General features: G+C 39.6%; 1 protein-coding gene and 1 long non-coding RNA gene across 2 annotated transcripts; one reads left to right on the top strand and one right to left on the bottom strand.

Moving 5' to 3' along the window:
- Positions 1-270: 270 nt before the first annotated feature.
- tmem106ba (transmembrane protein 106Ba) lies at positions 271-10,384 on the bottom strand. Its single transcript, XM_066715534.1, has 8 exons — positions 10,300-10,384; positions 8,466-8,699; positions 7,848-7,911; positions 6,621-6,780; positions 6,263-6,403; positions 5,708-5,757; positions 5,546-5,599; positions 271-5,330 (listed from the first exon to the last, which is right to left on the bottom strand). Exons 2-8 carry the CDS (start codon positions 8,689-8,691, stop codon positions 5,192-5,194), a joined length of 834 nt encoding a protein of 277 aa, XP_066571631.1. The 5' UTR covers positions 8,692-8,699; positions 10,300-10,384; the 3' UTR covers positions 271-5,191.
- LOC136760232 (uncharacterized) lies at positions 9,931-13,536 on the top strand. Its single transcript, XR_010820182.1, has 4 exons — positions 9,931-10,247; positions 10,366-10,448; positions 11,777-11,886; positions 12,830-13,536. It is a non-coding gene; the product is annotated as an uncharacterized LOC136760232 (long non-coding RNA).
- The last annotated feature ends 201 nt before the right edge of the window (positions 13,537-13,737 follow it).

The following is a 13,737-nucleotide window of genomic DNA, read 5'->3' as shown; positions in this document are numbered from 1 at the left end:
ACTTCGGGCCAGTGGGTCAGACCCTTGTTCAGGCCAGTTTAAATTCCAGCCTTGAACTAAACAGCAGTGTGACACTGTAACTGCAGGAAATTGGGATTGGAAGGTCACTCAGGATAATTGCAATGATAAGTGTATTATGTATGATTAAAGCTAAAAAATGTGATGTTGACGTTTTCAGCAGTATTTCAGTCTGCTCTGGTTGATCAGAATACCCTCGGGGTAAAACACAAATTGATAATAAAAAAGCACAAACGGAAATTCAGACAGATGTTAAAAGATTTTTTCATTTTATTTGAGGAAATGTATGATTTCTCAGATAATCAAACAAAACCAGGCATTGAAGTATTAATGTATAAAATCCGAAATGGCCAGTTTGTTTCCCCAGCTGTCTGTGGAATATAACATTTTCACCACCTTCTCAACAACAGGGAACATGTGGGCGCGATTGACTGATTGAGACACATGCTTCCACTTAAGACACACATCTCAGATAACCCTACAAGCTGCCGTTCCCACCGATTTCACTTCCTACATTCTTGGAGGACAAAGAAACTCAGCCCCTTTTCATCTTGTCACTCACTTCTCCACACTTCAATGCAAACATCTGATGAAATCAACAAGCCCTAGTTACAAATAACCGTGATTAGCTCAAGTCAACTGCTCTGTTATGATTGCATACTTAGTTTCTTTATTTACTTAGGGTAGCCTTGTTCTATTTGTATTTATTCATTTTACAATGATTGGGGATTCATTTCTAAATGTATACAAACACAGACACTAATTGTCACAGTGTGTTTAATAAAAGTGTAATTTCTTCAAATACATCTTCTACATTCTCCCCATACACACACACAAATTAAATAAAAAATAGGCCTTTTTTCTATAAACTATGCATTTACACAAATCATTATGTGTACTGAGCTGAACTACAGAAATACAAAAACAAGCAAGACAATACAAAGAAACAAACAAAAAACAAACCTGCACCCAGACGCCCCCTTGTGTGGCCACCAACAACTGCACACATTTTCTGTTTAGTGGTTGATCATTTTTGCGAGAACAATCAGCTTAAGCAAATACATTAACAGCACAAAGAAGCCAGCGGAGGCAATCTGACAAATCCTAGATGGGATTTGTTAAATCAGATATCCTTGCAACTCTTGATCGACTTGATGGTGCAGCCATCGAAAGGCATCGAAAGCCTTTTTGTCAACGCTGCTGGTGCACTGCTGGTTTTCCCCGTGGGGGCCATTTCATCCATGCTTAGACATATCTAGACTTCTCACAGCCTTGTCAACAGAAAGCCCTGAACACAGCAAGCCTAGAGAGGTTTTTTCAACCACTTCTAAATCTAATAAGCAGTTGTTTACCTTCTATAAGTGTTAGGTAAATGTGGGAATGCACAAAAAAACAAAAAAATAAAAAGGCTAACGAATTAATATAAAAATATTGTCAGGAATCTCCCAAACAAATCTGCTTCACTGCGAGTGCCTTCTGCCATTATTGAAAAAAATAAAACAGGAATGACAAAAAAAATGAAATAAGCAGGTTTATTTTTTTTTTTCATGCTGGCGGAAAAAAACAAGTATAATGCAAAACCACTACGTTGTTAACTTTACAATCCTGACTCGGCTAGATTTAGTCCAGGACATTGTTTTGTAGAAAGTAGAAAAACAGTCCTCAGTATATTCCCCCAGTAGGGCTGTTCATTGGAGGAAACCTATTCAGATTGTAATTTGATTGGTGATCTGAGAGCCTAGAAATGATTGTTCCTCAACGTTGACAAACACAATCTGTTCTGAATTCCATACATCAGACACTTTGCAAAATGTTTGGTATCTTCAGCTCATCTGAAAACCTTTTATTAGATTCAACCCCCAGACAAGATCATTACAACACTGCCCCAGCAATCTGAATCACTCAAAACGAAATCAATCCCTCACCAATGGAAACTAATTTGATATATATCTCAACAGTACAATTTCCAGTATCCTATGATATGAATTTCGAATAAGACACAATTCTAAAGCTTCTATTCAGCCGCTACATAATGTGTCTTCTAAATAAGTTTTCGAGGCCTGGTATCCAATTTGAAAAGAAACAATGTTCGGTGGAATATCTAGAATATAAAAGTTTTTTAAAATAATAAAATAGAACTTACTTCTAAAACAACCATGACATTATCAAACTGTGACGCTGGATTATATATACAGTTGGTTGCAGACTACAACGGGCACTATAACACATTCAAACAATGTATTATTCAAAAGTGGGACCTCTATTTTACAAGGGGAGTGTGGAAGTGGTTTTCTCCCACATCTGTACTGCCAGATCAGGTTTAATTCGTGAGAGATACACAAAACTGGAAAAAAGAGGGCATCTGCTCTCTTTACTGTTGCCTAGCAGTCTAGGAAATAATGAATGATTACACTTCACTGAATTCATGTATATAACCAGCAAAGGATACACATTTAACACAAATTAAAAGTTGCATGTGTTCTGGGGATGCCAATACAAGACATGCAGTTTAGACTTCATGAATTTGTTTTGAAAGTCAGATATAAAAATATTACTTCTTTAGAAAAGTTGTTCACAAGTTACTGAAACATTGTACACGTGTAAGATTGCTCGATATCTGCCCACTGATACATTTATTTCGTTGCACCAGCACACTGTACATGTCTTGTTTTTTCCACATGGACTATAATACAATAAAGCGAAATGTACCAGTTTTACAACAATATGATTCCAGATGTTCTGAATGTTGTTTATTGTTACATTGTCTCCAGAATGGTGAGATAACCATGCAAAAGTTCAATCAGATGCAGATGGTGCATGATTGGCAGTGATCTCCCGGCTCTGCAGCAGGTTAGTATCCACAGTTCGAGTGTTAACCCGAGTGTTAACGGGTTACTGAAGATTATATTGATTCCTGACATCACTACGCACAAGAAGCACATTTTCGCAAACACTGTGAAAAGCATACATAATGGTTTCGTACTGCACAACTTTAACAGTATAAGAAAAGGATTGGCTATACAATAAAATTAGTTAAACCCTGTGAAAGACATTAACAGAATGAATGCCACTGACACCACAGCTTATGAACCCAAGTGTTGTACAGTAATTTGAAGTACTAAAGTGCAAAAGTGTTCGGTAACAACCCTCGAGATGTTTCCGAGTATTGGGTCCTACACCACTTTCATTTCTGCAATATTAGGTACCCAATTACACAATCCTTGGGGAATGTTAATATAGATTTGTTTGTTATTATTACAGCAGCATCTATTAAACACAAATTAAAAATAATAAGAACAACATACTCTTTTTTTCACAATTTTCGCAAATTTAATTTAAAACTAAAATAAAAATCTGATTTTCCTCACAACTGGAATACACAGCATAAACAGTAGAAAATGAAAGCATGAAACTGACAAGAAAAAGAACTAACATACATGACTGATAGTGAACTGCACCTCAGATTGATTTTATTTCTACAGTCCCTTCAAGTACCCTTTCTTGTTTGTTGTAATTCACTGAACTGCCAAGGGCAAGAAAATAAAAAAAACAGATAAACATGTGGCGAACACATTACACACAGACTTGGACTGACTCTGTGTTCAAGCGAGACGCAGGTCTTTCTGTAATTATAATTACACCTCATCATCTCTGCGATCTGAAGTTATATTCAACAACAACAGCACATGGGAAATGCATGTTGTTACATTTATTCTGTTCAAGCTGTTCACAAACACAATGATTACACTGTGTGCGGCAGCTTGGACCTCTTTCAGGTTATAAAATTCAGCATTACTGAAGCAAGTCTAAACAGCTCCAGACCGTGAACTCAGGCCTCTGCTGATGGACCCAACAGGAGGAATAGCAGTTCAGTCTTTAATTAAATCAAGTACAATTAAGCCTCTCTAAAGCACATTTAGCAGAGAAAGCTCACTGAATCAAGTATCAGAAAATAACACCATAACGAGACACCAAAATACAAATTAAAACATGTTTCCATTTTAAAGTTCTTATGGCAAACTTTTCTCCAGGCATCTTAACACGCTTTTACATTTTTTAATTCATACAACAGCTCCCAGCGTACCAAACTCCCCAGGTCAACTTCCGGTTTCATTTAATGATCAAAACAATGCCTTATTTCACGTATCTGACCGGGCGTGTCCTCAGCAAGATGAAAGCTGGACACCTCTGAAGAAGAAGACAACACACCTTTCTAAACGAAACGCTCAAGTTGCAACACGAACGGAACAGTGAAGTCACGGACAAGCGCCAGAGAGTCGAGTCAGGAAGTTCTGTATGTGGCGAACTAGACGGACAGACAGGAGCATGATCCCGGTCATTCAGACACTTCCAGCACCTTCACTCGACAGGCAGAGATAAAGAGAAGCTGTATTCTTGCAGCCAGGGTGCCTATTAAAAAACACAATGACAGTGGACGCGGAAGTGAACCTGGGAGGTTTTGTACACTGGGAACTACTGCAGCGTTCCCCTTGATGACATTATGATTATGATATGCATCTAGGCTGAATCTGATAAGTATCGGTGAGAGACTCCGACAAGCCGAACACGTCCCACTTCTGACGAGCAGATCTACATATTAATAAATCACCTGAATCCTAAATGATTCTTGGAACGGGAGACATAATATCTTTAAGGGTTAATGAGAGATGGTTTGTAACTGAAGGTCTTTGAAAGAGCGGTTAGAGTCAGTGCATAAACAAGTGGTCCTGACAGGAAAAACAGCTTTTTGTTTTGTTTGTTTTGTTTAGGGTACAACGCAATCAGTGTTTTACTGCATATAGAATACGCTGGTCAACAATCACTTCATAAAGTGCCTTTCATTTCTTTTAAATAAGAAATAAATAAAGGTCAGTAATGGGGCACAGCTTAGGAGGATTTAAACAAATCTTTTTTTTGTTTTTTAAGTTATGCCTAAAATGATAATTATACAGTGGCATTTTAAATGGCCATCTAAAACACAGAACTGTATAACATTAAAAAGATTTTTTGTTTGCATATTTCTCTTTTCGTAAAACTAAGGAAAGAACAGAGTGAAACCAGCTAGGCTATCTTCAAGTACAAACAAAGCAGGAACACGTCTGTGGGCCCAAGCAGATTAGGCAAATGTCCCCCCTGGATAAAAGCACCCCCCCCACCCCCCGGCGGTTGGGGTTTAGGCTGGGGGCGGCAGAACGTTTAAGACCTCGGAGTGGCCGGGCAGGTAAGTGGTGTTGCGTCCGCAGTCCACGTACTGGTACCGTTCCTGAGACACCTGCTCAGTGTGCCCGAAGTACGCCGTTGTGACGGTCACTCTGCGCGAAAGGAAGAGAAACGACAACACGCGTGTTAGCTTGGGCACTCAGCAACACGCCACGGAGCGTACTGTGCGGTGATGAACAATTTCCACACAACCTAGTGCGCCACGCTGCACTTTTTAAAGAAGTCATCCGCCAGCTGCTGTTTTTATTTTAGTCTATGGTTTTTAATAAAGATTGATTATGTAGAGAGAAGGACGAGGTGGACTTACTGCATCATGACTACAATGCTGTGAACTTTGATAGTCTGCAATGTGCAATAGTCACTGAAAAACAGAAGAGACGCGCATTAATTTAACAGAACTCACCAACTTAAAAAAAACGAATACATTAATTTTAGCTCTGATAAAAATCTGAATAAGGGTAGTACTCACTACATGTAACTCATCTCGTCTGCTATTACCGTTGGTACCATGTAGTCAATCTGAAAGTGAGGGGAAAGAGTTTTCACATTATTAAACATCGCATTAGGCACTGCACCAATAAATCAGATTATTTAACAAATAATACAACATAAAATAAAGCTTTTCGTTAAGAATGCATCACACCAGAACACAGGTTAAGTGGGATGAAAACGTTTAGCAATTCTATATGCGTTGCAAAGTGTCAGTTCTCTCCGGCAGAGATGTGTCACTGCTAGGTTGGTTGTGTTTTTGTCGGGTCAGCGGTGAATAATCGATATCGACAGAGGCTGTGCTGCTGATGGGAAGAGACAGGAAACACGTAGGAGACGACATTTAAACCGCAGTCAACTAAGAAAGTGCAACAATCACAAAATGGCTGCACAGCTGGTCAACCAGTCAATAAGAGGGTCAATTCCTGCCGACGTGACACCATATCTCAACACCCTTGCAAATAATCAGTAATCATCTCATTTCCTTTTTTATTTATTTAACATCAGAACAGTGATCCGCCTGAAAACACGTCACCTGCTTCATGTCAAGCGGTCCGATGGACGTGATATTGTTCATCCTGGATTTTCCGATCACGGTTTTGGAGAACTGGACTTGTGCGCTGATGTTGGCCACCTCCACCGAGTAATAGTTGTTGTTGGTGATATTCAGGGTGTTCTGGAAGAGAGGATCCCAAAACATCTTCATTCACTGCCAACTGCTGTCAACCATTACACATTTATTATCTCATCTGGTTGATAAAATAAACAATTGAACAATATTGTCTTGCCTTGCCAGAGCTTTCACACATGCATCTTTTAAACCGTTATACTGGTTTAGCAGGTATAAAGACTCTGAAGTAGAAGAAACTGAAACCATCTAACAAGGGACTGACCGTGACATTGAGGAACACGATACGCTTCGCTTGGTCGTAAGTGACGTAGACGGACTTGACCCCCACATAGGAGACGTCGATGGAGCGGGGGAACAGGAAGAACACGGCGAGTCCCGACAGCAGCAGACAGACCAGCACCGAGGCCGTGACGTACAGCTTTCTGGAGGGATGAGAAAGAAGAGGGGGGAAAGAGTGCGCAGTTTAATATCATTGGACAAGGGCCACGTGACACAGGAAGATATAAGAACAGAAACACAACAGGGAAAGACCATGCACACTTTTCTGGCGAAGATTTCCAATAATGCCTCGTTGCTCGTCATATGCTATGAAATGTATGTGTCACTTGATACAGACAGGACTGTTGTAAACATAGCTTGTAGTTATTACTGTTATAGGCCTATACACTTACAAAGCAGGCTTTGGGATGCGGGAGGCTTACTTAGTGATAACATTGCTATACTTTAGCTATGCTGTACATTTGGGAGGCTAGACGATCTATAGTAACATTATAAACAACTGTTATTAATGTCAAACATGATTATTTATTCTGCTCTTGTCTATAGCAGATCAGCATCCTGTCCTGTGTCTGCTGCCACAGGCCTGGCTTCTCTTCCTGGAGATTAGGACAGGTGAACAAACTCTACACACACGATTACACCAGGGACTTGGAACTGGGGTTACATACTCAAGCATGGTACTGTGTAAGGATTTGTATAGGCACCAACTAAGTTATTATTGTAGAGAATCACCAAAGAATCCACAATCTTTCTATCAATCAATCCACAAAACTTGGCTTCACTATGAATCTACGAACCTCTGTGAGCAGCAAGGCATTATGGGAAATGTTCGCTGGAAAAGTCTGTATAGTCTCTCCCAAACACAACAGCCAGATGACAAACGCGACAAATTGTCTCTTGAAGGACCCTAGTGTGTCTACTTCCACTATGTGAATATGCTTCTCAAATCTCAACAATATATTTGAAGTAAATATTACTGAACGCCACTAGAGTATAAAGGATAAAAGGAAGCCATTAAAGGTTCAGACATGACGAAGAGTTAAAACTGATGATCTTTCTCAATCCACCATGAGGTTTATAATAAGGTCAGCTGTGGACAGGGCAGTACTGTAGACCTAGATGCTTAAGCCCTATCAAAGCGTGTACACTGGATCAAGCCACAGGGTGGGTTTGTTTATTCGCATAATGGGTCCTGAAGCTCTGTACTCACGTCCTCCTAGGTCTCAGTCTCTGGTCACTGTAGGGAATCAACGCGACGAGCTGATTTTCCTGACCTGTGTGAGAATGCATTTAAAAAGGTTAATAACTGTTTGTGTGTTTAAATGTAAAGTACGTATATAATATATTTGTGTAGTAATTTTCCTTGTCACTGGCTCATTGAAGTCTATTATTTCTTATGTTGGAAGCCGAGTATTGAGTGATAAAGAAATTAAACGCCAAATGGTACCAGAGCATTATAGATCCTTACATTTTTATATGAGGCACATTTTTCCTTTGGATCAGAAATTCACAAACTTACTATTCCAGCGATGGATGACTAATACACCCGAGTAATCACAAGCCCAGCTGTTCTATACGCGCTCTTACTTTAATATCAATAACTGAGATCTGACAGCATCTTGCACAGTGATTCAGGGTACAAAATGTCAAAAACAAAAGCATTCCTCCATCAAACTGAAATAACGCAGAAAATTGGCACTTAAGTCTTCAGCTTTTGTTCTTTTTAAATTCAGCGTATGATTTTTTGGGAGGGTGAAAAGCCATCCATTAGCCAACTTCTGTTGCAATTAATTTACTTGAACTCTCAAAGATGTGACTGGCTCTGTACCTCTCGGTATTCTGCCCGTGCCCTGGCACGTGGGGCATGTGACGCTGTCTCTCCCTGTGAACTCAACGTACGGGAACTGAGACACGTCGCCATGTTTCCCGTCTTCGCCGTGCGAGTCGGTGTGGATCAGGCCGTTGCGGTCCGAGATGTCCGGGGTGGATGTGAGGCCATCGTGGCACTCATCCTTAGTGCCGTGCATCGGCAGGTGAGAGAAAGACTTCCCCATCGTTGCAGCTGTGTGAGTCAGAGAGAGAAAAGCAGGTTTTCAAGGTGTGAAATAACAAGGCCTTTACAGCTGAGAATCTGCCAACTCTAATTATTCTCAGAGGGCCATCAGCGATAATTGCTAAGGCTGTACCTATATATAAATGCATGTTAACCGATGAAATAGGAATGCATTTACAAAGAATTTCTCCGATGCAATAGCTCCAGACAGCGTTTACTCTCTGTGACTAAAACGTGCCTCAGGAGCTTGAATTTCTGCCAAACGGTTGCATTCCTCCCCAGAATTTAATATTAAACCTCCGCCCTTGCAAATGTCAAAATAGCAGGTTGGTTAAAGTTATACAGACCAAAAAATGTCAAAATAAATGTCATATGAAATTGTGCAGCTTAAGCAGAGATTGTAACTAGATCATCCAGCTACACTAGTGTAGATGTTATGGATCACTACTATCTGATCTACTAATGGTTCCCCTGAAAAAGAAACCACAAAACAAATCAAATAAGGGACGTTATTGCAATTGTCACCACTGATGTCAAAACTGCACTGTTTAATTCTGACAAAGCTACTAACACCACAGTGACTTACACCTGTTTGCATTTATGAGGTTGGACAATTTGATATGATGTTTTATGTGTGTTTTTAGATCAGTGTATTTCACTTTTATTAACACCAGCAGGAGGGGTGTGATTCACATAAGCTTTATAAACTTGTTCATGCGGATTCACCCACACTCGCAGCATTAGCTAAAATCATATGTATCTTCAACAACTTACATAGAGAGAACACCTGACCAATATGTCTAACGAAGTACTGATGATTTCTCTTTAATTACAACAATTATTCAAACCTATGTCACTTAGCCAACTATGCTATACGTAGATAAAGTAACAGAACTGGTAACTATGAAATAGTTGGAAAACATCTTGGAGGTGGGAGTTTTTAATTTTAGAAATGGCTCTACACAAAGTAATTTAAACTAGCAACACTGCACAATAATCAGGTGTACACTGCATTGTGAAGAAGTGAACCGAATTGTGCATTAAAATGGCAACACATGCATTTTTAAACGGGACCAGCTGCTCGCCCTGCAATAACGGAGTATGCAATTACACGATATGCATGAATAAGCAGTGGACGGCAGTGCGGTGTCGGCAGCTCACGTTTTTCAGTGTGTTGGACAGACGCAACTTTGCGACAGTGCTCGCTGCGTGTTCGTGCAGACGGTTATGCAACGCGGAACAAAGTGACACCAGTGATTAAACACCGACAGAGGCGACTGACATCCGACACAGCTGCAAGATACCTTTCATGCCACACCGTGCTGGCAAGACTGTTATGTTTCCCAGCAGGACAAATGCATCCAGAAATAACACGCATGACGTCACACACACACAACACTGCACGGTTATGCTACTGAGCCGTGTTACAGCAATATGGTGGCCGATATGAAAGGCCCACCATCGCATCTGCAGCAGCACAGAGAGAGACCGCAGCGCTTTCATCTCTGCCCGCGGTGACACGCCACGCCAAAACACGCATCCACACAGAACACGCATGTACAGTACCCCTCTATAATCACGACCAACACGCAGTTGATGATGACCTCACCTTTTCTTGTGCGTGTTTTCAGGAGCCTTTTCTGATCATGGGATGCTTGTTTACCTCTCCATCCAGCCCCAGTGACATGCGCACTTCTCCGCAGCGCCGCTTAGAGATTGAGCCATGACGTCAGCCGTCGGCCTATTTCCAACGATGAGGTGAGTTTTTACACTCAATAAATAATAATAATACATACAATTACTCAAAACTAGTAACACAATAATAATAATATGCCCATTCTACAAGTATTCTTAGTAATGTACAATATTTGTTAGCCATTGCTAGTAATTGAACATTTAAATAAATCTTATCATTTACGTCCAGTAAACAACAAATCTTGTTATTGTTTAATATAATAAGTGAACAATACCAATCTTGTTTGTTTACTTACATTATAAATTACTAGCAAATTACTAAGGCACTCTATAAGTAATTTTAATTAGCTGGTTAGAAATTCAAGTAAGCCACTTTTTTAAAGAAATCCTGATAGAACAAGTAAATCCTAGTACATGAACAGTAATGCAAATTAAATAATAGTGAAGAACTGCATTTCTCTCCCTGTGTGTCTGTGTGAACAAGGTCACTGTCTCACTGTGCTGCGGTACTGTGCTATATTTCAACCCTGATACCTAGAAGAACAGGGTCTGATAAGAACCAGTTTTCTCCAGCAATTTAGGCTTGATACATTGTACAAACCCCCCTTATATTAAACATTATGTATTCCTTAATTCTCCCCGGTTTGACTATATATGGGTCTTTCTGAGCAGTTGTCAGTCAGAAACCGAGCTTTCACTCTTCAACAGGACAACCGTGGGCCTGTTATCTGTCTCTCCTGTCTGGTCTAAATAAAAGTGCCTGTACTATGTAACTTCTCTAATACTCTTGGACCTCTTCCATGCAGCTGCTTGTAATAAAACCCTTTTGAATGGAGGGACATCTCTCTCTGGATTTCTGCGACTCTTCAATAGTAATTAGTAGTAATATGCAAATAAATGTTTTAATTGTTATAGGTAAATGTATTTTGGTGAGTATATGACTACATTCTTCCGATTAGCAATGCAACTTTTATCAGGTCATTTAAATAATATCCAAATAGAAGGCATTTCTAAAATATGTCATGTCGCTCAAACACTGGTTGATTTAGAAGGACAGCGCCCTTTGGCACCACTGGGATTGCTTATCTCATGATGAGGTGCATGTAACACAATAAATGGATCCCCTTCAAATGCAACTATCAAAATGCGAATCTGAATACACAAAGAACAACTTATCTGAAACAAGTCTTTAACAAATTTCTTGTTTGAGACAAAAATGCAATATTACATTTTTAAGTATATTTTTCAATTAGTTGTCACAGCAAAGGAGAAGGCCTATACCCAGAACATATATTTATGCATTTGTTTTTTTGTTTAACTTTTTAGAGAGGGTTGTACTGTAATGCCCCTACCAAACAAGTCTCATTCTCGTTACATTTTCTTATATTTAGTCTTCCCAGATCTCCCCAGGACTCGATGCTCCCCCAATCACTGTATGCCTCCACAGTTACCACATGCAACTCTTTTTTCTTGCACGTGACTATTGACCAAAAACTAAAAAGTAAGTCTACAAGCATACAATATGTTCTCAGAGAAACTTATTGACACCCTTAACCTGATCCAGTGTTATTCACTTATTTCTTATAAATAATTTAATACACTAATTAACTTGCACTTATTTAACAATGATAGCTTTTGAAGCTTGTTGTACCCGTTCATCATAGCGAGTTTGAGTAAAGATTTGTGAACTGAACTTTGTTCTAACGATTGTTGTATTTCTTAACAGATGAACCACATTTCTGTGTGCTCTCAATTACTTTCTTTGCCTTTTAATTGTTAATTGAATACCCTGCAGGACTGGGCCTTGATTAAAATCCCCCCCTTCACGGTGTGTGGGCCCAAGATGTGTTGTCATCTTACAAACCCATGACTTTTTATCCCACTCATGTGTAAACACGTAAATAAATAGAAAATACATTACTTTAAAATGATCTCTTGGGTAACTGTGTGACATCAGACATTGTATAAATTGTTGAGTCACAATCTGGTCTTCCCCTACAAATGTATGAAAAGGTGAATAAAAAATAGCTGTGTGCAGGATGTTACATACTATATACAGTATATACAATGCAGGAAGATTAATTATATAAAGATAAGGGTATAAACAAAAGTATATATCCTGAGCACATATTTTTCCCCTTACTCTGATCTTGCCATGGTGTCAGTGTAAAGTGTTCGTTTGTTAGACTCTGGGGGTGACAAAACCCCCCAAAGCAAGTCCACCAGCCGTAAGCAGCTGAAGCGAAGTGTATGTGGAGTGCTGAGCGAGGGAGACCCTACAACATGCTCCAGAGGGGCCGGGGCCCGACAATTTAAATACTGGAGGGATTGCTGATCAAATTAAAAGCTGCTTATTAATGTGGAATGGAGGGGCGGGTGACAGATGGACGCAACTCATTCCACTGGACACCGATAATCTGATCTGTGCTCAATGCCCTTTTCAGCAGGACGACACGTGAGCGGAGCGGTGACAGCTGTGACCCCCATTCAACTTGTCTGTGCAATTTGCATTTTAAATCAAGAAATGGTTCCTCTGAGTGCCACAGTGGGACCACCACCGCCGGCAGGGGGGGATGGGTGGGACTCCCCATGGACAACTGCAAAACTGTGCAAATGTGAAACCATTACATTAATAGAATCTCGTTTTTGTTGAAATGTACTAAACAACAGTTTCACAATGGCGTTGTGTGGTTTACCCTCAGTGATGTGTGTGTTTTCTTCCTGCCCCTGTTTGTAAATGTAATTAACATATTGATGATCATGATGTAATCTGATATTGGGATATTGAAGCATTAGGTAAACTGTTAGGTTACAGTTTATTGAGCAGTCTTAGTAAAATGAGCAGCCATTCTGGGTGATTTGAGGGCCATTGAGTCATTAAAAATGGTTTATATTACAGCGGTAAGGTACACCTTATAGGGCTCATAAATAAAAAAATAATAAAATCTCTCTCTCTCTGCCTTCCGGGTTTGATTCAATTACTACTTGTAATAACCCAGAATGAAAGTAGTACATAATTCCCGACTAAATGACTAGAATTAAATAATCTCGAGCTATAACTCTTGGCAAAATCTATACCATTACAAAACCACAGCGATCATTTGAATGTGTTCTGTCCAATGTGTTGAAATACAGTTCACTGAGACATATTTACTGTTGTAACATTTGTCTTTTATATTCCTTTTAAAATTGATGTACGATATGGTACCTGGAAATGTATTTTTCATGGGTATACAGAATAAGATTCCTCTCTGCATTTGCATAACAGTGCAGTTTATTCTGCTTAAATTAGTCAGAGGAACAGGAGGGATGTCGCAGATTTTTATATTGTAGTTCAGATGCTAAGATTTAG

This window comes from Amia ocellicauda, chromosome 10 (genome assembly GCF_036373705.1).
Source record: "Amia ocellicauda isolate fAmiCal2 chromosome 10, fAmiCal2.hap1, whole genome shotgun sequence".
Lineage (NCBI taxonomy): Eukaryota > Metazoa > Chordata > Actinopteri > Amiiformes > Amiidae > Amia > Amia ocellicauda.
The sequence above is the reverse complement of the archived record's forward strand: the minus strand, read 5'-3'. Positions and strand labels throughout refer to the sequence as shown.